This window comes from Podarcis bocagei, assembly GCF_964188305.1.
Source record: "Podarcis bocagei genome assembly, chromosome: 5".
Taxonomy (NCBI): domain Eukaryota; kingdom Metazoa; phylum Chordata; class Lepidosauria; order Squamata; family Lacertidae; genus Podarcis; species Podarcis bocagei.
The window spans coordinates 97,938,549-97,964,772 of NC_138129.1; the positions used below are offsets into that span (position 1 = coordinate 97,938,549).

At 48.0% G+C, this 26,224-nt stretch overlaps 1 protein-coding gene and 1 long non-coding RNA gene across 3 annotated transcripts in view; both read left to right on the top strand.

Annotated features, from left to right (window-relative positions):
- The window catches only part of LOC308587148, a 283,237-nt gene that overhangs the window by 189,352 nt on the left and 67,661 nt on the right, over positions 1-26,224 (top strand). The window lies entirely within an intron of this gene.
- Positions 1-26,224, top strand: part of ASTN1 (astrotactin 1) — a 243,585-nt gene that overhangs the window by 151,308 nt on the left and 66,053 nt on the right. For both annotated transcript variants that reach the window (XM_081194294.1, XM_081194293.1), the window contains exons 9-11: positions 15,831-15,905; positions 16,517-16,654; positions 19,972-20,122. In XM_081194294.1, coding sequence (XP_081050420.1) covers positions 15,831-15,905; positions 16,517-16,654; positions 19,972-20,122 — 364 coding nt within the window. The remainder of the gene's footprint in view (positions 1-15,830; positions 15,906-16,516; positions 16,655-19,971; positions 20,123-26,224) is intronic.

The following is a 26,224-nucleotide window of genomic DNA, read 5'->3' on the forward strand; positions in this document are numbered from 1 at the left end:
TGCATATTTTGCAACCAGATATTTTTTGTTGTTTAGTCGTTTAGTCGTGTCTGCCTTTTCGCGACCCCATGGACCAGAGCACGCCAGGCACTTCTGTCTTCCACTGCCTCCCGCAGTTTGGTCAAACTCATGCTGGTATCTTCAAGAATACTATTCAACCATCTCGTCCTCTGTCGTCCCCTTCTCCTTGTGCCCTCCATCTTTCCCAACATCAGGGTCTTTTCCAGGGAGTCTTCTCTTCTCATGAGGTGGCCAAAGTATTGGAGCCTCAGCTTCAGGATCTGTCCTTCCAGTGAGCAAGATATTAAGATGATCATAATATTAGAACTAGGCATCACTCAGTGAAATTGACTTTTTCAAGGTAAGCTTAAACTTAACAGATCGATTTACATGGTGATGCCCATTAGCTTAGATTACATAAATGGATGGAGCATAGAGATGTCAGTGGCTGTCTTGATAACAAAATAGTGCTTCCACATACAGGGACAGGTATTGTTGTATTGTAGTTCCCATTAGCACCAGCCAGCATGGCTGCTGGTCAGGTATAATTGGGGTTGTAGTCCAGTACCATCTGAATGGCTGCAGATTCCCCACCCTTGACTTATAATGCCCATGATGCCAAGCGCCGCTGAGGTGTCCTCTTTTTTGCTCTTCAAAATAAGGTAACCCTAATATTGCCCCAGTGCAAATTGTGTGTCCTGAACTCCGATGTATAAGGTGTCAAGACCCACTGGTGTACACAGTCCCATATGCTAGCCTGTAGTTCAGCAGTCCAACAGATCAAGAAATTTGGTCCAGCTTTGATACAGTAAGCTAAGTCTAAAGTCCAACAGTCAGACCAGGCTCCTGCTGCTGCAGATGATCCAGGATCAGGGAACCTGGTGATCAGTCCCCAAAAACACAGTCCCATGGAGCTTCTGGAATACCCAAACTGTGGTCCATCAACGTGGAAAGTTGAGCAGACACAGAGCTTCTGCCCTGCTTCCCCTTCTGTCCTGAATCTCGTCTGAAGCATCTTTGCTTGCTCCAGCTGAGCAGCTGGGTCTCTCCACTTGACAAGGCATGTGACCCTCACCTGCCCTGAGCCAGATCCAGCTGAGGGAACTCCTCTGAGAGCTAACAAGCCCCAAGATCCCCACCTGGTCAAGTGGTGAGCTGCTCTGTGTTCCTTTGCCTGCCCCAGTCTTCTGGAATGCAACCTCCCGCTGTTCTGGATGTCTCAGAGCCAGGGCCAGATTTTGGTTTGATGAGGCCCTAAGCTACTGAAGGTAATGGGGCCCTTTATATGTCCAGCTGTCCTTTGTCAACAACAAATTGTCACTGTTTTTGTGTTGAATATATGCTATATGGTAATTTATGGACCTAATAGGTATCTAAAGCCATTTGCACATAACAACACATATATTTTATCAAAGGTTTAATAAATAAATAAATTGGGGGGGGGCCCCAAGAGAGTAGGCCCTAAGCTATAGCTTGTTTAGCTTATACACAAATCCAGCATTGCTCAGAGCCCACCGTGTTCTTGGAGATAGAGGCTCCTTTGGTGATGTGTCCCCCTTCTCTGACTCTCTTGAACTGATGGCTGCCCCCTCACCATCCCCTACCATCCCAACCCTAAGCCCCCCAACCTCCCCTTCTCCATCCTCTGCTTCCCCCGATATGTACCAGTTGTATCTGCACCCCTCACCAGGATCCTCTTCCCCCCTCCCTGTTGTCCTGCCAGTTCATGACACTGAGGGGGTAATTCTTCTGTAATTCTGGGATGTCCTACTTAAAGCGGGACAGTTGAGGGGTACAGAGAAGTACACCTTGGAAAGAAATGGATTAAAAATGTACCCTCTGGACCTTGTTTCTACTTCCTTCTTATTCCCAAGCAATTCTGGGAACCTCAAGGGCTACAGACATACTTCACAAAGAAATAAAGTTGCAATCCTTGGCACCAGCTACCGAATCCCACCTCCTTGTGCTGTGGACTCGTGGAAGTGTTGACGATGCACAAGCCTGATCTGTTTGTTTTATCTCAGCCCCACCAGTCACTGACTTTTATGAGGGTTGAATTTGCACTCAGTTTAGAAGCCTGAGCAAAAATATTAGACCTGTCATTTCCCACTAGGGCTAATCCACTCTCATCAGGCACTGAATTGTGTTTGATCAGCCCCGGTTTCCTTTTGTGAGATCTAAAGAGCAGGCAGCCGAAATACTCGCCAAGAGGTATGGAATCGTAGCACCAAGCAACCTGCAGGGAACATGAAAGAAGGGAAAAGAGAGACACTAAAGAGAGAAAGGAAGATGGGAGAAAAACAAAGTGACATAAACGACAGGGGGCAAAAGATATCGACTAAAAAGGTGGGTTGAACAGAGAATGTTCATCCATCTGTTACTCATTTTGGGGAACAAGCACAACAGCTCCAGAGTTCTCACTGTGCAGAGAGAGAAAAGCCAATGGCTCCTTGGGGGATGGTAGTCAAAATGATGAGAAAAGAGAGGCTCTGTGGGGCACGAGACATTTCAGAGTGTTTGAGTGACTTGTGTGCAGGAAAAAGCAGTTAGGACAATACATCAGCATGGATTCTTGGCCTTGGTTCTTCCATTTCCTGCCCCCATATGCTCCACCCAGTGTTTGTCGTAGGCTTCAGCATCAAAGTCATTCACAGGCAGCCTTCTCCCCTAGGAGTCTGGGGGCAGAACTAACAAAACTGGTCTGCACTTTCCACTCCACCCACCATTGCCAAAACTCTTGTATGGAATGGCACCGGTCATGAGTTTACTTCCTAAAGGTAAAGAGACCCCTGACCATTAGGTCCAGTCATGTCCAACTCTGGGGTTGTGGTGCTCATCTCGCTTTATTGGCCGAGGGAGCCGGCTTACAGCTTCTGGGTCATGTGGCCAGCATAACTAAACCGTTTCTGGCGAACCAGAGCAGCGCACGGAAATGCCGTTTACCTTCCCGCCGGAGCGGTACCTATTTATCTACTTGCACTTGGATGTGCTTTTGAACTGCTAAGTTGGCAGGAGCAGGGACCGAGCAATGGGAGCTCACCCCCTTGTGGGGATTTGAACCGCCGACCTTCTGATCAGCAAGTCTTAGGCTCTGTGCTTTAACCCACAGTGCCACCCGTGTCCCTACAACTACTATAATTCACAAAGTGGGTGCTGTAAGGCAGTTGCTAGTAAGCCATGAAAGAGCACGAAAATAAGAAGTAGGTACTTGTCTTAGCTCAAATCACTCTGTATGATGAATTGCTCTGGATTTGCCAGAATGTGTGCATAGAATCATAGAATTGTGGAGTTGGAAGGAATCCTGCGTGTCGTAGAGTCCAGCCCCCTGCAATGTAGGAATCTCAACGAAACCTTTTGCCCTTCTGCAGGTCCACCACACATGAAAAAAAGTTCCATCTGACATTTTACACTTCCAAAAGATACTTAATTTACTTTTATACATTTTTGCAGTTTTATACGGTGTTAAATACCATCTATACATTCGTTTTTATAGCTGACAATGGCCCTAAAAGTGAATGTTTCATCCCTCCCCATCTTCACTTCTTTCCAAATCTTAACATAATTATCTTCAAATAGATTAGGGTTTCTGGCTGTCAACCAGACTCCCAAAAATTTCAGTTTTTTCACAGCCTTAATGCCGTTTAATTCTTGAAGATTCTGTTTCATTTGTAATCTGGGGAACCGGGTTCGCTTCTCTGCTCCTCCACAAGCAGCTGCTGGGTGACCTTGGGCCAGTCACACTTCTCTGAAGTCTCTCAGCCCCACTCACCTCACAGAGTGTTTGTTGTGGGGGAGGAAGGGAAAGGAGAATGTTAGGGGAGTGATAAAGCGGGATATCAAATCCAAAATCCTCCTCCTCCTCCTCCTCCTCCTCCTCCTCCTCCTCCTCCTCCTCCTCTTCTTCTTCTTCTTCTTCTTCTTCTTCTTCTTCTTCTTCTTCTTTTCTTTTCCTCCTCCTTCTCCTCCTCCTGCTCCTCCTCCTCCTTCTTCTTCTCAAGGCGTGCTGTAAATACCTAGGTTGCTTCCATGTTTCATTTAAAACAAGCTGGGAGGTTCCTTCTCAGGCAAAATGAGAAATGCCAAAAGTAGTGATGCCACCAAGAAAAAAAATGTTTTAAAATATATCTTTTTGCTTTCTCTTGGCACTTGTATCCTTATATCTGCTCAGCATTGTCTCCACCTCCATTCTAACCCTCTTCCCCTCACAACCCTATATTTCTGAATTTGTCTTATTAGGCCAGTAATTCTCAACCTGTGTACCAAAACACTCTAGCGTACCACAAGAGAGAAATAAATTGAACATTTAAAAAATATCTCAGCCCAAAGGATTCACCCAGAAGATTCAACTCTGCATGATTCATTGCTGTGGTTCTGGCTTTGCCTTTGCTAGTGACAAGTAACCACTTCTGGGTTTGGAACATAGGAGGCTGCCTTTTTCTAGCACAGTTGACTATTTCTTCATCTAACCCAGTGTTGTCTGCTCTGACTGACAGCAGCTGAGTCTTTCGCATCCTTTTTCGCTGAAGAAGCCAGGATGTGGACCCGGAATCCATATGTTCTACTATGCAGCTACAATCAGTCAGTAGGTGATGGGGAAAGTGGCCTTCACTTCTTCCTTAGGGTCTGGAGGTCACGTTCAATTTGGGGAAATAAGGTTAGCTTGGGTCAATCTGACACAAGAGCTTCAGTAACAGATGAAGTGAGGAAGTAGGAGAGCTGGACAGTCCAACTCAGGGGGCCTTTTGCTAATAATACAAAAATACTTACCTTTGACTAACTAGTTCTAATCAGTAATCAAGGACAATGAACCATTAGCGAGTCTGTATTGACAGGAGCCTTGCTCAAACCTGGCTCCACAGAGTTGTCTATCTGACTTAATTCACTCCCCTCACACCCAGGGCCGGATTTAGGTTTGACGAGGACAGATGTGAATTGTGGCTAATGTCATGTGCATTAAGAAGAAGAAAGCTTTTGGCCTCACCCAGGGCGTGGGTGATGAGGCCCTAAGCTACTGAAGATAATGGGGCCCTTTATATGTCCAGCTGTCCTTTGTCAACAACAAATTGTCACTGCTTTTTGTGTTCAATATATGCTATATGGTAATTTATGGACCTAATAGGTATCTAAAGCCATTTGCACATAATGAAATATGTATTTTACCAAAGTAAGTGTTGAACTGAAATACAATTAAGAAGAAGTATATTAATAGTGAAATGGGGGGGGGGGGAGAGAGAGAGAGTGGGGCCCTAAGCTATAGCTTGCTTAGCTTATACGTAAATCCAGCCCTGCTCACACCTAAATGGAAACTTCTCCCTTATTTTTTTTAAAAAATGCTCACCCCAGTGTGTCTGTGGAACAATAGTCCTTCTGATCTTTTGCTCCTCACTCACTGCAAGCCTGCAGAATAGAAAGAAAGCCCATCTACCTGAGTATTGAGAGGTATAAATGAGGCCCATGAAGTACGCTTTGTATAGCTCTTTGGAAATCTTGCCTTATTCAGGCTGGTCCTGCTATCAAAAATGAATGAAAAAATTTCCCGTTTCAGCCATCGATTTCAACAGCAGAAAAAAGTACAGTCATATCTATGCCTTGAAACAACATCAAAATACATAATTCTGCAATCAACCTTTTGTTGTTTGTGGTGCTGTGACACTTGGGTTAGAAATGAAAGTGCTTATTTATTGTTGCAACAGTCACCACCATTTTCTCATCCATTGTATTTATTGGGAAATTATCTTCAATCTGAATCGCTGACCAAAATGATACCTAATTACGTGGAACGGCTCACAAGTGCCCTTTTTACCTTTACCATCCCCTTTCTTCCTCTTCCCCTGTCTGCTTATTCCACCCTTCCTCCAAGGCCATCCAAGCTGTGTGCCTGGCTCCCCCAACTTTTAAAACTTCACAGCAAGTGGAGAAATAGATTAGCGTGTCAGTCGTTCCAAGGACAACCAGGAAGTTTTCTGGTGGAGTGGGAGTTTGAAATCTCTTCTCTCCACTCTTAAGTCCCAACACTCATTCCACTATTCCACATTGTCTTCTCAGGGTGCTTCATTGCTCAAAGAAAACTGAGAGTTCTCCAAACGTATACCTTTTATTCTCACAAGTGATTAGGCTGAGAGACAGTGACTTACCAAAGTCACTCAATGAATATTATGACTGAGTAGGAAACTCTGTGGTCTATACGGGACACTCTGCCCATTGTACCATATCCTAGTCCGACTAAACTGGTTGCCAATTAGTTTCCGGGTCCAATTCAGAGTGTTGGTTTTGACCTATGAAGCCTTAAACAGCTCAGGACCACAATACCTCAAGGATCACCTCTCCCTATACGAACCGACCCGAACCCTGCGATCATCATCTGGGGTCCTTCTTCATGTGCCTCCCCCACAAGAGGTCCGGAGGGTGGCTTCCTGTTTGTAGAATGCTCTCTCCAGGGAGGCTCGGGTGGCGCTGTGGTCTAAACCACAAAGCCAAGGGCTTGCCGATCAGAAGGTTGGTGGTTCGAATCCCCCTGACGGAGTGAGCTCCCATTGCTCAGTCCCTGCTCCTGCCAACCTAGCAGTTCGAAAGCACGTCAAAGTGCAAGTAGATAAATAGGTACCACTCTGGCGGGAAGGTAAACGGTGTTTCTGTGTGCTGTTCTGGTTTCGCCAGAAGCGGCTTAGTCATGCTGGCCACATGACCCAGGAAAACTGTCTGAGGACAAACGCTCGCTCCCTCGCCCAGTAAAGTGAGATGAGCGCCGCAACCCCAGAGTCAGACTTAACAGTCAGAGGTCCTTTAGGGCTGGGTGGTGTGATGTTTTCAACACTGTGATATATCACCAGTCAAACATTGCAATCTGGCAATACACAGCAATGCTGAAACAACAAGCTGCTTTACCCCTAGCCTGCGAGGGTGAAACTCCCGCAGCTCTCACTGCAGGAGCTGCTGCTCTTTCACCCCAGTGCCTCAGGGGCCAGGACAATGCAGCTTGTTTGCACTGCTCAGCTGGGGGGGGGGGCGGGAAGACTCCCGTCCCCCAGCTGAGTGAGCCCCATGCCTCTCTGGCTCTCATGTGAGGCACTGGGGTTCACTTACCTGGGGGCAGTAGCAGTTTAGAGTAGCAAAGGGAGGAATAAGCTGCATTGGCCCAGCAATACAGCTTGGCCCTCCCTTTGCAGTTGAGGGGCAGAGCATGTTGGTGGCTTCACCCAGCAGTATATTGTGGGTGGAACTGCTGCTACTCCTGAATCCCTCTGTTTCCAGTGGCCCAATGGTGAAATTGGTGTTGCTGGCTGAGTGGCTCAGGAACGACGTCTGTTTCATCGATATACCACTGGGTGAAGCCACTATCGCAGTCTGGCCCTCATATCGGTCCTAACCCTTTCATACAGACTTTTTTTAAAACAAACAAACCCACGAACTCCTCAAATGCATAACAGATTAATGCAGAAATGTGACCAAATGGACTTATGAACACATACAAAATTGCCTAGAAATAGGCTAGTGTATCCATTTGTGGGCTCTGGGATTGCTGTTGCTAGTTGGATTTCTTCGTTTTGCAATGTTCACATTGTTGGTGCTTTGTAGGCAATAGATAGCCTCCTTCATGAGGCCCAGGGGACTGACAGATCCTCATGAACCTTTCATTGCAGAGTTGGGGTTAGATCACTCTACACCCATGAGGCCTCTGAAGTTTAGAAAGCCACTTGGCTTTGCTGGTGTAGAGGCAGCTCCCCTGAGTTGGATCCATGGTCAGTGGAGTAAATGGTTTTTGAGCTTGTTAGCTCCCTTGAGGGTTCTGTCACAGACCTGAGAGGCAGGCTAAACCTACTAACTAATACTTGTGGTGAGCCTGGATAGTCTAGACAGAATAATCAAATTGTAGAGTTGGAAGGTAGCCCAGGGGTCATCTAGTCTGACCCCCTGCAATGCAGGAGGCATCTTTCACCCAACGTTAGACTCGAACTCACAACGCTGAGATTAAGAGTCTAATGCTATACCGACTGAGCTACACCAGTGTAAAAATTCAATTTATTACACTTGCATCTCCAAAGCTACTACCCTCAACCACCTGGAATGCTCATGCTCTCTTGAACAACTCTGTTTTTCTCTCGCTTATGGCTAAAATCCCTTCCTTTGAACACCTATGTTGGATGATGGATGAATTATCTTCACATTGATTCACAATCCAGGCAGAAATTACAAGTATAACAAGAATGCTAAAAAGGAAAAACGGGAAAGGAGGGGGTTATTGTGCTAGGGGTTGACTCATAATGGTGGCTGCACCTTATAATTTTCAGCTGCCCTTCAAAATATCTTGTGTTTTTTGTGTGAGTCATGGGCTGTAATTATACCTCAGCCAGAGCTGTACCAATGTCACCACAGGATAACACACAACTTTTCAGACAACTGTGGGCAAGTCTTTTGAAGCTCTGAAGTTGTGGGAACAAGATTTAAACTGGGGTGGGCAGAAGACAGACTGGGATCTCCTGGTAGATGGATGGATTTGGGGGGGGGGCAGAAATTTGTATGTTTTTATCACTCCTAATTGTTTAACCATAGCAATAACTTAACTAAATTAGGCTGCTGAGGTGAAGAAAGCTAGCCGGGAGTGGACTTTGGTATATGAAAAGAGTGAGAGCACAGTTCTAAAAACAAAATCCTAGTCTCAGAAGTACCTTGCTCTTTAATTCTAGCTATATATCTTTTGCTCCTGGCTCTAGCTGGCAGATAGAATCATAGAATCATAGAGTTGGAAGAGACCACAAGGGCCATCGAGTCCAACCCCCTGCCAAGCAGGAAACACCATCAGAGCACTCCTGACATATGGTTGTCAAGCCTCTGCTTAAAGACCTCCAAAGCAGGAGACTCCACCACACTCCTTGGCAGCAAATTCCACTGTCAAACAGCTCTTACTGTCAGGAAGTTCTTCCTAATGTTTAGGTGGAATCTTCTTTCTTGTAGTTTGGATCCATTGCTCCGTGTCCGCTTCTCTGGAGCAGCAGAAAACAACCTTTCTCCCTCCTCTATATGACATCCTTTTATATATTTGAACATGGCTATCATATCACCCCTTAACCTCCTCTTCTCCAGGCTAAACATGCCCAGCTCCCTTAGCCCTTCCTCATAAGGCATCATTTCCAGGCCTTTGACCATTCTGGTTGCCCTCCTCTGGACACGTTCCAGTTTGTCAGTGTCCTTCTTGAACTGTGGTGCCCAGAACTGGACACAGTACTACAGGTGAGGTCTGACCAGAGCAGAATACAGTGGCACTATTACTTCCCTTGATCTAGATGCTATACTCCTATTGATGCAGCCCAGAATTGCATTGGCTTTTTTAGCTGCCGCGTCACACTGTTGGCTCATGTCAAGTTTGTGGTCAACCAAGACTCCTAGATCCTTTTCACATGTACTGCTCTCAAGCCAGGTGTCACCCATCTTGTATTTGTGCCTCTCTTTTTTTTTGCCCAAGTGCAATACTTTACATTTCTCCCTGTTAAAATTCATCTTGTTTGTTTTGGCCCAGTTCTCTAATTTGTCAAGGTCGTTTTCGAAGTGTGATCCTGTCCTCTGGGATGTTAGCCACCCCTCCCAGTTTGGTGTCATCTGCAAATTTGATCAGGATGCCCTTGAGTCCATCATCCAAGTCGTTGATAAAGATGTTGAATAAGACCGGGCCCAAGACAGAACCCTGTGGCACCCCACTAATCACTCTTCTCCAGGATGAAGAGGAACCATTGATGAGCACCCTTTGGGTTCAGTCAGTCAGCCAGTTACAAATCCACTGAGTGGCAGTGGCATAGCGTGGGGGGTGCCAGGGGTGCTGGCCGCACCGGGCACAACATCTGGGGGGGGGCGCGAGTCCAGAGGGAAGGGACAAGCAATCGAGGCTTGTTTGGGGTGGGGGGTCGTCGTCTCCGTTTGGCCGGCCCCCCTCGAGGAAGCGGGAACCTCTCCAAGGCGCAGCGCGCCGTCGGTGGAGGGAAAAGAGCCACGCAGCAGCAGCAGCAGCAAAGCCGGGAGGAGGAGGAGGTGGAGGCGCCGCCTGCCGCAGGATCCGATCCGAGCCTGCTAATCGCTTGCTGGGAATTAAGCGGCTCAAAGAGGCAAAGGAAGAGGTGGAGCCGCTGGCCCAGCCGGGAGGTAGCTGGAGAGAGCAGCGCGCCTGGGCGTGGCGAGGTTGGGTAGGTGCGCCCTGGCTGACTACCCGCCTCCCGGGCTCAGTGTCTCCATGACCCCTCCAGCGGCGATGGGAGAGATGGGGGGGGGGGTCTGGAGCAGCCCCGGCTGGCCTGCTCCTGCTTCTCCCCCGCCTCCTTCCCGTTGCCAGCGCCTTGATCTCATCCGGATCAGGGACGAAACACGCCCATCCTTTGCTACTCCTTGTCGGGTCACTGCTTCATTTCTCCAGGGAGAGAGAGAGGAGAGGAGAGGTGCCGGGGATTGCCAAGCGCGCGTGACGCAAAGGGCCTGCCCACGCGCAGGCTGAGCTCCGCGTGGCGGGGGCGGAGGGAGGCGCTCTGCACATGCTTAGGAGGCACTCGCCAGTGGCGTAGCATGGGGGTGCAGGGGGGGCCGGCTGCACCGGGCGCAACATCTGGGGGTTAGGGTTAGGGGCGCAAATCCATGGGTTAGGGGATGCAAATTACTTGCCTTGCCCCGGGTGCTGACAACCCACGCTACGCCACTGCTGAGTGGTAGCATAGTCAAGACTGCATTTTACCAGCTTCTTTACAAGAATATCATGGGGCACCTTGTCAAATGCCTTGCTGAAATCAAGGTAGGCTACATCCACTGTGTTCCCTTCATCTACCAGGCTTGTAATTCTGTCAAAAACTGAGATCAGGTTAGATCTTGGGGTTCAAGCCTGAAGTCTGCCCACTCCTGACATGCAATCCCTGAGCACGGCTGGTCAGCACAACTGACCTATAGCTTAGGCACAGTCCTTTTATGTACTTCCTGTTAGCCCTTCTCTAACCTCTAGCTGCTCACCTTATGGTGAGGCCACTGCCGGATTTACATATAAGCTAAACAAACTATAGCTTAGGGCTCCACTCTCTTGGGGCTCCCATAAAATTTAAAGGGGGAAAACGTGGATGTACATTTCCAAAATATAAGATAAAAAACAAATAAAATAAAACCTACGTACAGCAACAGTAGCAAATGGCTTTAGATACCTGTTAGGTTAATAAATTACCATATAGCATATATTGAACACAAAAAACAGCCACAATTTGTTGTTGACAAAGGACAGCTGGACATATAAAGGGCCCCATTACCTTCAGTAGCTTAGGGCCTCCTCAAACCTAAATCCGGCCCTGGGTGAGGCCAAAAGCTTTCTTCTTCTTAATGCACATGACATTAGTCACAATCCACATCTGTCCTGCTGTTCCTTGAGAAATACTGTGTTTAGATTGCGTTTCCCCCCAAACCAGCTTTGATATAATTTGAAAATGCAAGCCATAGGAATACATCCATGTTCCCTCTCCACACACTGGTGTAGACAGACAACTGGTGAATTGGAAGCGCATCCAGTGATGTGAGGCACGATGGGGAAATTGTGCTGTTTTATTAGCCGTGACCCCCGCTAATTGATTTACAAACCTCGATTAGCGGTTTATTGCTGCCCGGCACGCTTCCGCCCCTGCTCCTCTTGGTCACGGTCAGCAGAGCTTCGCACAGCGTTGTAAACTGTCACCTGCTGGATTCAGCTCCCGGACAAACACACAGAGTCCCGTTTGTCTCTATACAGCATTTATTTCCAACATTTCTCAGGTATTTCCAGGGCTAGTTGCAGCCATCACAGCCCTGCGTCTGTTCCCCACAGCTCACATAGTGGGACTGGCAAACTTTGCCCGAAGCTCCTCCCAAGCTTCTAAAATTGACGTCAGAATGGTGAGGCATCATGGGAACAACTTAACCAGTTAAGTTCCAACTCCAACACCCCCCTTGCATCACATTCTGACCACACCTTTTTGAGTTCAACACCTTCCCCTTTGCCTTGTGCCCCTTCCCGGCATCTTTCCCAGGCACCTGTTGAACCCCTTCAACACTCCCAGAATCACACTGTGCGACACTTTTCCACGCACCTGTGACCTGATACCCTACTGACCCATTAGGGCCAGCAGTTGTGTCTTCTCCGTCAGACGTTTCCCCCTCTGACTTGACAATCCTTCCGTGAGCTTCCTCCATTACCGGAGATGAAGCCTCACACCTGGACACTCCTTTCACAACCCTTGGAGATGCCCAAACCTGCCCTGACCCCTGACCCTGGACCTGGTCCCCATCACTGGGTTCAGCCACAGCCTCCCTTCTCCCTTGAGAAGACTTTGCACCTGTCACCTGGTGACGTATTTCCTTTTCCTTGAAAAACTCCTCCAGAGCAGACCCAGTAAACTGTGACCCTCGGTCGCTCTTGAACCCTTGCACCCTGGTGGAGAACCTTAGTTCCACCCCCGCAACCCAATCCTGGATCAGTTGCGTCACCCCCCCCTGTGATTTGAGAGAGAAACACCAGCCAACCTGGCTGTGGTTGCCTGTCAGCGACAGCACATACCTGGCCTCACCCAGACTCTCAGACCTCTTGGGTCCTGACAGATCTGTGAGAACCAGCTCAAAGGGCTCTTTGGTTACCCTCCCAAACCCGGGAAAACCAAGCACCTTTGCACCTTTGCATGCCCTGCACCCTTGGGACCTCTCACATTGTGTGATTTTACACCCTTTTGTGCACCTGTGCAACTTTTGCACATGACTGGGAACCTTAGCACACTGCACCTGTGCCTTAGCACACTGCACCTGTGCTTTACCAGCATTCCCACAACCCTCCAGAGGTGACTCCAGAACAAAGACGTTGTTCCCCCTCTGCATGTTGACCCGTTGTCTCCCCCCTCTGAAAATGGAACAGGTGTCATTTTCAAAACGAGCATTGTATCCCTGCTTCATTAGAGCTGATACATATAAAAGACAACACTTCAGTCCCGGCACAACGTTGAACTTTTGCTCCTCCTGGAAAGAAAAGAACACGTTAGCCACCACACCACAGACTGATTTTTGTGTTCCGTCTGTGAACCTAACAGTCATCCCTGTCAAAACAGCCCTGCATTTCCGCAGCTTCCCAGCAGATGTCTCTGGGATCAAATTGCAATTAGCAGCAGAGCCAATAACAACACTCTGCTCTGGCCTTGTCCCACGAGTCTCTTGCTGGCACCTGGCACGTCCACCAGCCTCAGTCTTGCGTTCCCAGGCTGATAACTCCCAGACTGGTTGCCATGGAAACCCGACTGGTTCCCATGAGAATTCAGCAGTTTGTTGACCTTGGCAACATCCTGTCTTGTCTCTCTGCTCCGGTGGGGGCAATCTGCCACGCAGACGTTGAACTCCAGTGGAAAAACACTGCCTGGGGCTCCTCCCAGCTGGCTTGGCCTTCCTCCTCCCGGAAAAACACCTCTTGCCAGATCCGCCCCCCCTGAACTGCCGCTTCATTCCAGCACGTACAGTGGAAAACTTTGAACGTGCCTTCGGAAACCTTCCGCCCCCCCGACCTGCTCAGCAGCACTCCTTGTGGCTAAAGCATCAGGGACAGGGGCTCCAGCCATCTTTAGGCTTTTGTATTCCTTCCTCAGGGCTCTGGCCTCCTGCTGAAGCTTCACAGCAAACACAGCAGGACATTTCCAAGTGCCAATAGTCCCTTTGCCCCCCCTCTGGGGCCCACAGCCTTTCCCAGCTGTGCACCGGCTCTCACGTAGGTGATCAGCGCCATCTTGTCTTTCTGTTCTGTAGCAGCCATCTCCCGGCCCTTGCTTTCCGCCTCCAGCCTCACAAACACCCTGGAGCGCTGAACGGCCTCTGGCTTCCTGGCACCCAGAACAGTAGACTTTAGATCAGCAGCCAGGTTGCCCAACTTCTTAAAGTGAGCCTCCCACAGTCCTCCAAGACCTGGCAGCCTGCCATCCTCTTCCGTTCTCCCAAGGGGCCCCAAGCTGTACTCACAAGATCACCAGCTCATCCAGCACCCGTCCGGAGAAACGATTCCTCAGCTGCTCTCAGCTCTTGGCAGTTCTCAGCAACACAGGCACTTCTCTGCGTCTTGCAGCCTGCTTGTTTGCTTCGCAGCTCTCCTTGCCTTTCAACACCAGGCAAAAAATCCTTCCGCCTCCTGCCGGCCCCCTGCTCGACGCCGCAGATCAAAGCTCCCGACAGTTTTACAAGCGGTGATGACCCATAACCTGTGCTGTTTTATTAGCCGTGACCCCCGCTAATTGATTTAGAAACCTCGATTAGCGGTTTATTGCTGCCCGGCACGCTTCCGCCCCTGCTCCTCTTGGTCACGGTCAGCAGAGCTTCGCACAGCGTTGTAAACTGTCACCTGCTGGATTCAGCTCCCGGACAAACACACAGAGTCCCGTTTGTCTCTATACAGCATTTATTTCCAACATTTCTCAGGTATTTCCAGGGCTAGTTGCAGCCATCACAGCCCTGCGTCTGTTCCCCACAGCTCACATAGTGGGACTGGCAAACTTTGCCCGAAGCTCCTCCCAAGCTTCTAAAATTGACGTCAGAATGGTGAGGCATCATGGGAACAACTTAACCAGTTAAGTTCCAACTCCAACAGAAATGACCTCAATGAGTTTTGAAGCTGGTAATGTGTATTGACTTTAAAAGCAAACTAGATGCTTTTACTGTTACATATGGTCAAGCTACACCTGCTGGAATTCCCTCTTCTGTACAACTACAGTCAATACTTGGTTTCCAAACGCCTCCATTTTGGAACGTTTTGGCTCCCGAATGCTGAAAACCTGGAAGTAAATGTTCCAGGTTTGGAACGTTTTTTTGGAAATTAAATGTCTGACGCAGTTTCCACTTGAGTGCAAGAAGTTCTTGCAACCAATCAGAAGCCGTGCCTTGGTTGCTGAACATTTCGGAAGTTGAACAGTCTTCCAGAATGGATTACGTTCGACAACCAAGGTTTGACCGTATTAAAGGTGCTGAAAGAAACCTGTCTTTTTCTGCATCTGCACACCCTAGCTATTAGGTCTGCAGTGAAAACAGAGAGACTGGCATATCTATCTCGTTTGTTTGTTTGTTTGTTTGTTTGTTTGTTTGTTTGTTTGTGATGCAAAAAACATGTTAAATGGGGAGGGGGGAATACTGAATAAGTTGAAGGCTGTAATGTAGAATCTCTTGCATTAAAAATTAAATTGCTATAGTATGGGTGTGGGAGTGTCCATTATTAATCAGTTTGGGGTTGTTTTTTTGCAAGCCTAAGTTCCTATTCAGGGTTACTGTAAGAAACCTCCTCATCACTGATACAAGTGAGTGAAAGAGTCTGGGAAGTCCCATAGCCTAGCATCCCACCCATGTGGGACTTAGCATGCTATGTGCTGGACTCCATTAAGAAAGATCTCTGCTGTGTTTACTTACCTCAAAGTTACCTGAAGGGTGTTGAGGAGCTCCTTCCTTGGGTGCCACAGCAAACCATCTGTGGCGGAGAGTCACTCACTCTGTCCTGTCTTGTGTTTGGCTGCTATTGCGTGCTGTCAGCTCACGTGCAATTATGAGGTGAAATATTGTGAGGTGTGTACTCTTCTCTTATCCAAACCTTTGGTTGAGTGAGTATCTCCTGTCTTCCTTTGTGCACTGCTGTTCTGGTCTTCTGCTCTGTTGCTTTGTCACTGCTTGACTTGTGCTTTCATTTTATGGTTTTAATATAGTTGTTCCAGTTCTGACATTTTTTGTAACTTCTCCTGAGCCATTTGGTGACAAAGAAAGAAAGAAAGAAAGAAAGAAAGAAAGAAAGAAAGAAAGAAAGCTTTCATGGTTTCTGTGGTTTTGTTTTTCTCCAGGCCATGGCCATATACCATATTCCAACGTGGATTTGATTTGGTGCTGGGAGAACAACCTTCTGACAAGATATTCAGGTAAGGTTTTTTCCCAATGCAGCCAGAGTGACCAACCATGTACATTATCTCTCCTTGTTCTCTGCTGTTCTTTCTCCCTTTCCTGCCTCAGCATATAGTAGGGAAATGCCATTTCAGGTAGAGTGGCACCAAATATTCACAAGTGAATATTTTCAGCATGAAAGGGGCGAACTACCGGGGAGAGAAAAAACATGCCTGACAAACCTCTCTCCTTGTGCACACAACCACACAGCCCTATTTGGCAACACCGTTTATGTCTTGGAACCCGACTTCTTCCTATGAACTGTGACTTTTCTGCATAGCCAATCAGATTTGGCTAGGAGGTGACATAGCTGAATGCAGCAAAGCTAACTCAGAGTGAATCCAGGCATTGGCCCTTCAGCCACAGATGCTGTCGGCAGAGTCTTGCAGGCAGAAGTGTTCCTCAGCACCTCTTCCTGGAGATATTTAACTCTAGATGCCAGTCACTGAACAGGGAACATTACACAAGCAAAGCAAGTGTCCTGCCAACTGAGTCATAACCTGCTAGAGAATTGCATCTAGATTCATGTCCACAAATAATGCTTCTTCTTGGGCCGCGTATCCAACTGGTTTCCTCTCTCTGAATCCAGATTCACCTATACTCTTGGGGAAGGGATGTGGCTGCCGCTGAGCAAGAGCTTTGTCATCCCACCCGCTGAACTGGCCATCAACCCATCAGCCAAGTGCAAAACAGACATGACAGTGATGGAGGATGCTGTGGAGGTCAGGTACGTGCTTGTTCTAAGCTTTAGAACGATCAAAGGGTCGCTCGGGTTCCTGGAAGCCATTTCCCCACCCTAGTAGCTGCTAAGTTTTCTTCCTCTCTGTACTCTCATGCTTAGAGTTGTCTCCCAGGACACCTGAGTGGCTCCACTTCTCTCTCTTCCTCTTCCCTGGACACACCTCTGGTACAGGACAGCAGGCCAGGGCACGTTCGGCAGACGACACACACTTACCATTTGGGCAACAGATTGAGACCTATTTCTCTTTTACTAAGGGCTACAGCCCCTGCTTGCATTACTTGCCAGCCCCACCAACCCTGCCATACTCCTCTGGTCATGCCCAAACCTCTCCTTTTACAGCTCAGCCAAGCCTCCTCTCCCTTTACGCATCACCCTCCAAAAACCTGCAGCAGGCCAGGGGGCAGGGCAGAGGAAAGGGGGAGAGGCTTTACTTGCCTGCAAAAGGAAATAAGGCAGTGGGGCAGGGCGAGGGGCAGAGGACAAATGAACCCCACTGCGCTCGTCCAGCCCCTGCTTCTGCTCGAGTGATGCCAGCTTGGCTATTGCACCCTTCTCGTGCCACCCTCCCCAGATCCAAGTCTTGCTGGGCTCGTGCGAGGCTGGGACTGAAGGGTGCACAGTTGCCGCGTCCCCACAGCACCCTTGCAAGGCTCAGATTTGGGGAGGGCAGCACTAGAAGAAGAAGAGGAGGAGTTTGGATTTGATATCCCGCTTTATCACTACCCAAAGGAGTCTCAAAGCCGCTAACATTCTCCTTTCCCTTCCTCCCCCACAACAAACACTCTGTGAGGTGAGGGGGGCTGAGAGACTGCAGAGAAGTGTGACTAGCCCAAGGTCACCCAGCAGCTGCATGTGGAGGAGCAGGGAATCGAACCCGGTTCCCCAGATTACGAGTCTACCACTCTTAACCACTACACCACACTGGCTCTCTTGTCTTCCAGAGAAGGGTGCAAGAGGCACGTGCCCCCCGCCAGCAAGGCGAGGCTAGGGCAGGGCTGCCCCCTCTCCCAGCAGCCTTGCAAGGCTGGGATCCAGAGAGGGCGGTGCCTCCTGTACACCACGCAGGGGAGAGCGCAGCCAGCGAACAGCACCTGGCCGGTGCAGAGCCTCCAGTACAACCTGGCCCTGTGCTCTTCTCCATGAGTCTTGGTTCCTCCAACCCCGGGAGAGGAGCTCTGGCCTGTGCCACACTGGGGGCACCTGCGTGGGGCGCCTGCTTCACACCCCTTCCAAAAGCCACAGTCAGGGCCCCTCAGGCAGCCATATGCTGCACCTCTGAAAGAAGGAAGCTGGCATTTTTAAACGCGTCCTTTCCCCTCTCCACCCTACAACAGCAGTGGAAAGAAGCTCCTTTCCCCTCTGCCCCGCGAAGAGGGAGAAAGTAGCTTCCCTTGTGAAATGCAGGCTTTTCTCTCCTTCCTCCAGTCATGCCCACAGTGGTAGACGGACAAAAGGGATGCTCCCTTTCTTTGGCACCTCTCTCTGCCCACCTCCAGTGGCAGCAGCAAAAGGGGGGGTGCAGGAAAGCTTGCAAAGCCCTCCCTGCTAGGGTGTGTTGAATTTGTCAACTTTCAAATTCCCCAAAATGAGGGGTGCCAAAACGTTGTGACATGACTTCGGAAGTCAAAAGTGTCAGGGAACTGACATCAGAGTGAGAGGCGAAGGGGAGGCTCACAGATTATGCTGGCGAAGGAACCAGCAGCAGGGGGAGAAACAACTCAGTAGAGGGGGAAGATAATCAGTGCAACACCAGGGAGAAAGGGGGGCAGATGGGGGAATTGGAGAGAGGGCTCCAGGACTCTTCACTGGACATCAGTGAGGAGAGCCCAGGTCCTCCGCTGCCCACGCCCTCCCTGCGCAGAAGACTCCCGCGCAGTGAGAGGAGGAGGAGACTGGGTGTCAAACAACTTTTATGTTGGAAGAGGTTCAAGAAACGCCCACTGACGGATTCTGCCAGTGACTGAGGCAGCCACCATGAGAAGGGGCTGTGCAGTCAGAAAGGTTTAACAAGGCAAATTAGCCGAGAAAGGCACCAGTTTACGCACGAGTAACTCATAGCCATTACAAAAAGATATTTTGGTTAAATTTATATAATTTAGCTTTGCGTGGTAAGTAAAATGTGTGTAAAATTGCATATAAATCATTAAAAATGATTGCCAAGTACTTGCAGTTATGTCATAAATTAATATTATTGTACATTGTTGTTGTTGTTTGTTGTTATTATTATTTAGCATTACCTGACATTCCCAGAAGGTAAAATTAAAATTCTTTGGTTTTCCGAAAGCAAGTTTACCTGCTTCTTCTTCGATCACAAGCTAAATGTTGTCCAGTCACAAAACTAATAGCAGGTTTGAATTCCTCACACCCCAAAACATATTTTTATAGACCCCTCACTGAAGAAATTTGCAAAAAATGAGTTCCAGCCCATAAAATGATATGCCCTTCCCTGACTCCATCAGGTTTGGGTTTCTGCCTCCTCACTCATGCACCTGTCCACCTCTTTGCCCCTTTTCAGCTGAGCTGCACCACGGCCCAGTCACTGAGGATCTGGCAGGGCAGGCTGGAGCAGTTCCCCAGTGGCACACGGGCTGCGCTGCTGCTTGCCTCCTCACGTTCCAGATGCCAGAATTGCCTCATTGGTGTGAGGCATGCAGTGCCAGTAGAGCAAGGGGGCTGCTGGGGACCCTGCCCTGTTCCTCTGCAGCTCACCTGTGGGCTGCCCGCTGCCCACAATGTTCACCTGGGCTCACCTGCCTGGGATGCCCACCTGATCCATCATCATGCTGCAGTTCACATGGCTACCTATCTCCACCCACACAAACTGCAGCATTATGCAAGCACACAAATGCACAAAAATAAATATATAAAATAAACGGGCATGGTGCATCAAAACACCTATCCCTCATGCAAATGGGGCATTGCCTGTACTAAGAAATGGGTAGTTAATGAGTAGTTAATGCCTACTACATTAATTGGCTGTATTTTTCCACTTTTCAAGCTACTGGTGGTCCACAGAAATGGTCATCTGTGCACAGCCACAAAGAACTCACATCATCTGCAGCTACCCTGTCTCTGTGCTCAGTCATCCTTTAGCAGAGACACACAGCTCCATGTATTAAGCCACTTTAATACTCTCCTGCTAAGCATAGTAGGCCTTCCAGATGTTGTTGGCCAATGGCCAGGGGTGATGGAATTTGTAGTCCAGCAGCGTCTGCTCTAAAGCTCCTAGAACACTGATGTGCTGCAACGAATAGTAATATTAAAACAATGAATATTAACAATTGTATTTTTCTCTCTTGCAGGGAAGAACTGATGACTTCCTCCTCTTTTGACAACCTGGAAGTTCTTCTGGATTCATTTGGGCCGGTTCGGGACTGCTCCAAGGACAATGGTGGCTGCAGCAAGAACTTCCGCTGCATTGCAGATCGGAAATTGGATTCTACGGGTTGTATGGTTCGTGTACTTTTTATTGAGAGTGATGCAGCTGCCTCTTGAGAAAGTGGGATTGCAGAGATAAATGTCTGTTTGCACACATGATTTATTTGGGGTTTCAATGTATTTGTTTGGCGTATACGTTTGGCACCAGATTGGCTGCAGGAGTTGCTGGAAGGACACATAGAAAGCTCCATTCATCCAGCCATCTTAGGGACTCCACTCCGGATTTGTGTAGGGTTTAATCCTTAGCCTTTTCTTCTCCCGAAGAAATCCTTCAAGGCAGCGGACAAAGCCCCATATGTTTGTATTATCTTTCAGCTCTGTGGCTGTTCTTTGTCTCCCGTCTCCTACAGTTCCCCCATTTTATGCCCACCTTCCCCCTTATGCAAGACAAATATAGACTTGACACACTGCCTTGCCACACCTGGTAGGAAGCTGGCATGACACTTGACTTCCTAATGAGTACGATGCACACTCTTTCTGTATGTTACACGCTCTTGCAACTACAAGTTTGCCACCTTCACACTTCACTTTTTTAGGAATACACGTAAAACATCTTTGATGTACATTTGTGTATTTTTTAATGTGTGAAGAAGTCCTTCGATGAATTAGCGTGGGTGCCAAAGGGAATGAATGAGTCATACTCTTTGTTGGTACAATCTGCTCAGTAGCTATTTAAATATTAGCAAAATTCCCCTGGAGCTGCGGAGATGGTATTCTTTCTAATAAGTGAATGTGGAAGAGACAGGGTTGGGTGAGCCACCAAAACCTGAGGACACAACAAACAACCTAGATAAGTGGGAGCTCCATTTTCTACTTGATTGGTGTGTTGCCTACCCCAGCTGCTCCATTGAGCAAGTGCTTTTGCACATGCAAACCCAGCGTTCAGGGTGTTGAGGTTGGGATGTGGGGCCGAGGAGTTGTCTTCTCTGCCAGGTGTTTTGGTGAGAGGTAGGACTGCTCCCCCTGGAGTGAAGAAGGAAAGCTTTAGTGGGCCCTGCCTGTTCCTTCCACTAGGAGGAGTCATCCCTAAGAGGAATGTCATCAATCATTCCCCATAAACAGAAATTCACAGCAAGACATTTTTCTGGTCCTTGCTCTTTTTATCTCACTTTCTGTCATGCCCTGTGCCACAAGACTCAAGAGTAAGTTGAAATAAACAAACCACCAAAATAGAAGAACTCCCATTTCGAAAGCTAGCCAGGAATGTGCTTTTGCAAACTTCCCAGCTGAAAAGTTCAGAAAGTATTAGAGTGCAACCTCTGTTTGCATCCTTATTGTTCAAATTTGGACAAACGATTCTGTGGTCAAGAATGTGCACTCAGTTATTATTATTATTAGAGATGAGCAGAGCATATATGAAGCCCTTTAAATGCTCTCAACCACTGTGCAGATGCCTACCATTATTTCTTGACAGCTGCACGAGAAACAGAAATTCAGCAGGTGTGACTTACCTTACAGGTACTCTTCTGTGCCTTCCAGAGCTTCAGAAGCCTCTGATGGCAAAGGAGGCAGCAACACTCATATCAAGCTATTTCACTGTATTGTGTTATTGTTCTTAGCTAACTTGTTATAAGTTGCCTTGAAAATAAATTTTATAAATAATCATAATACAAACAAACAAATATAAGGCCAAATTTCATAGGCCACAGTCAGTGGTGCCTTGATCTGTGGAGGACTCTGTCCGGAGACAGCCCTTCTTTTTTAAATTCCTTGTCCCCTGAAAGCTGAATGTGCTACATTGTGCATTAGCTGGGAGAGATTATGTGCACCCGTTGGAACAAGCAAGCCTTTCCTTAACTACCATGAAACCACAGAAAGTTCATGTGCACCTATGATTAGTGGGAGAACTTCTGGCTGAGAATGTGGTGGGTCGGTTCCATGCAGGCTTGGGCATCCCTATATTTATAAGTGAAGCTCCCACATGGGGTCGGGTCCTGGCGACTTAATTCTCTGTCTCCAGAGTCCACTCCTCCTGCTGCCGCCGCCACTGTCTATCTACCAGCCCCCAATGCTCTGGAGGAGATGCTTGCTAACTGCTCTGTGGCAGATGTTCCCTTCCTCCACCTCCCCACCTGCTCTCACGCCCCCGCAGCCCATTTCACTGCACCCTTTTGCACAAGGACTCCCAGGAGAGATAGGTGGAAAGCAATCCATCTGCTTCAAACTGCGCCCGCGAAGCTGCTGCACATGTCCCGTTGCTGATGCTCTTCCTCTGCACCTGCTCTGCACTGGGAGAGGCGTTGTGCCAAAGTCGGATGTGCGATGAATTGGGGGAGCGATCAGCAGGTGGAACACTTTCTGCACAGAGATCTCTGAAATGACTGCTGACAGGGCCACTGCTGACAGCAGCAGCATGAGCAGAAGGAGTGAGCAAGGGAGTGGAGGAGGGGAAGAGAATGTACCCATTTAATTCCACCTCTGGCTTCACATGTTCAGGACATTTAATACATAGGTATGAATAAAATTGTGAAACACGTAAAAACACAGTTCATTCACTTACAACAAAACATATAATACAGTGGTACCTCGGGTTACATACGCTTCAGGTTACATATGCTTTAGGTTACAGACTCCGCTAACCCAGAAATATTACCTCAGGTTAAGAACTTTGCTTCAGGATGAGAACAGAAATCGTGCTCCGGTGGCGCAGCAGCAGCGGGAGGCCCCATTAGCTAAAGTGGTGCTTCAGGTTAAGAACAGTTTCAGGTTAGGTATAGATCTCCGGAACAAATTAAGTACTTAACCTGAGGTACCACTGTATGATGATCCATATATAAGATAAATCCACAAATAAAAACCTTAAGCAATTAATATAATCTCTTAAAGCAGCAGGAAAATGTCCTTAAATGGATTAATGTCTGTTTTGCAATTCTGACACATATAAGAGGCCCACAAGGACTTAAAGGTTTCCTGGTCTTGCTTTCCATCTCATGAATGCACAAAGGTGGTAAATTTTGCCACCACAGCCAAATGTTCTTTATAGTTAGTGCAACTTGAAAACAGCATACTTTGAGACATATTTTTGCTGTTGTCAAAAGCATGGGTGAGAATTTTGCAGTGTCCAATTGTTCTTGCACACCACATGCTTAACTGCATGTCATTCCCCATTTAAAGAGCAAATCTAATGTGCTTTCATATCTTTGCTGACTTCATGGCTTCTCCTCACAATTTGGTTTCACTCCCCTTTTATTCTTCAAAGACTGTTTTCAAACCTGTTTCTTGTTTGGGATACTTGTCTGCAATGGCAAATGTGCAATTTTTGCTTTAGGTAAAAAAATAATCACAAACATTTGCAGTACTCTAATCATAGGAGGCAGAGTCTGAAAGGTTGTATTGCAGTTACAACTCCCAGGAAGCCAAACCCATGTATTCCCTCACAAAAACACACACCATATCCTTGAAGATGCTATTATCCTTGCTGATCAAGGCTTGCCTTGTCTGTGGGCCACTAATGCAGACACAATGGTTTCAGAATGCGCAAGCGGAACTTCTTATAACTTAACCCCAAGGCTCAGTGGCAGTCTGCAGAGCAAAGGCCACAGGGTACAATTCCTGACATCTCCAGGTTGGAGTGGGAAGGCTCCCTGTCCAAAACCCTGAAGAGCCACTGCCAGTCAGGATAGAATAAGACTCAGCTAGATGGAGCAGTCATGTGACTCCATCAGCATAAGGCAGCTTCTGGTGTGTTGGAGGTATTAGTATGATATAGAACAAGGCATCTGGTATATACATCCTTGTAATCAGAATAGAAGGGACGCGGGTGGCGCTGTGGGTTAAACAACAGAGCCTAGGACTTGCTGATCAGAAGGTCGGCGGTTCAAATCCCCGTGATGGGGTGAGCTCCCATTGCTCGGTCCCTGCTCCTGCCAACCTAGAAGTTCGAAAGCACGTCAAAGTGCAAGTAGATAAATAGGTACCGCTCTGGTGGGAAGGTAAACGGCATTTCCATGCGCTGCTCTGGTTCACTAGAAGCGGCTCTGTCATGCTGGCCACATGAACTGGAAGCTGTCTGCGGACAAACACCGGCTCCCTCAGCCAATAAAACGAGTTGAGCGCTGCAACCCCAGAGTCAGTCACGACTGGACCTAATGGTCAGGGGTCCCTTTACCTTTTTAATCAGAATAGTTGATGTACACTTTGCACAAGTTTTAAACCTTATTTCCATCTGAAGAAAATGATGAGGCTATAGGGAAGTAGCAGGGGGTGGCGACAAAGCAGAAGAACATGTAAGGGGGTGACCCCCACCAGTGTAGTATGCAACACCGGAGCGTTGCAGATGTTGTAGTTTAGCAAACACATGCTTTGCTGCTGAATGGTGCAGGTTACAAGGGAAAGTGCAGGGAGCATCGCACTGAGGCACTGTTGCCTTTTTATTGCTTATGCTACACGAACTTGAGGCACAACCCACTAGCAAATACCTGCCCCTGGTCCATGTAAAAGAGTGGGAGCTACAGAAGAGTATGACGGTAAATGGTTCCTGCTAATGGCCACAAAGGAATCAAATCAATTTGAGGGAGGAAGGCACGCGCACACACGAACACGTACCTCACCTGCCCACCCACTCCCAACTTGCTTGCACATCTGGTCAGACAGATGGGAAGCCAATGAGATGGGGCTGGGTGCTGGGCAGGATCTCCAGGCTTCCTCATTTGCCTGTTTGCCATCATCCTGAACATCTGGGCTTGCTCATCAAGTGCCAGCATTCGTAAAAACACCTAAAGTGCTGTTGTGCTTCAGAATTCCAGCTGGCACTGGAGGGGGAAGTGCGACATGGGGCAGGATGAGAGCCAAGTGAGCCCACAGGGGGCCGTTTGTTTTGGAAATTGCAGAATTAGTGTCAGCAAGCAACCTGTGACTTGTTGTGTGAGCTTCAGTCACCAGGACTGTGAGGGGGAAATCATTTCAGGAACAAATCCTCTGTTAACACCTCATGAGCCAAAATACATGAAGAAGGATAGAGAGCAGCCCGGTGACTTTTTCCACCGTGTGCCTCAAAGGGCTCCATTTGAAAGAAGAACCTTCTTGACAGTATTTTCTCTGAGCTGGATAGCTCTTTAACTCGCTGCATTCCAAGTTGTTCTTGTGTTCCGTATCTCAATCCAAAAACTGAAACGAATTGGAAAGCCTAGGAAAACAGTCCCTGGATAACTGGGGGCTCCTGATTCAGTTGCTTAGATGTCTGACCATGGAGGTAGCACCATGACCATTTTCTCAAGTAACCAGAGATGGATGCAGTTCAGAGTTCACTGCAAGCACATTGTTCGCCTAAAAGCAACTGAAGTCAGTTAAAGGTACAACTCTCTCATCAGTCTGCAGAGGCACAATCCCTGCAGGAACCTGAGTCCATCCTGAATCCAGCCGTGTGTGTGTGTGTACGTGCGCATGCACACACAGAGATACTTCCTCACATCTAGTGCATCCAATAGTTTCCGGGTAACTATGAAGAAAGCAGTTGCCTGGATGAGGGTGACGATGAATGGGGTGATTGCCTATTCACCCACCGAATAGAGGAGCACTTCCTCGGGATTGCATTGAGGCTAAGGAAGACACAGTGCCCAAGTTAGAGGAGATAGGAAGACTTAGCAAGAAGAAGAAGTGTTAAAACAGTTGAAGTGAGAAATAATGGAAGAGAGCAAGCTACTCCGTCACATCAAATGAGAGAAAAGGGCCAATAGTTGCAGGTATTATTACAAAGATGAAAGCTATGAGATTTTACAACTGAGATTAGGAATGTAACACTAAGGTTATGAGCCTGGAGTGTGAATGGTATTGTGGAATTATCTAGTAGAAAGAATGTGGGAGAGGAGGAGCAGGAGGAAGGGTGGGGGGAAGCAGAATCGGTTCCAAGAAATGAGAATCAAGGAAATAGCAGAGAAGACACTGCAGATCTTGCCACTGATTCAAACAAAAGAGAAATAGTAGGGTTCTAATTGAGTTTTTCTCACTAAACATGGTGCCTTGAACTGCCCAGATGGGAGATGCAGCGAAGTTTGTTTTTGTACGGTTGTTGTTGGAAGGCATCCAGCGGAGGTGCGATTATGCTGTTGCGTGCCATTAACACAATTTTGTGTCGAGCGAAGCAGAAAGCAAGAGCTCTGCAATCTCCCACCTCCTGTG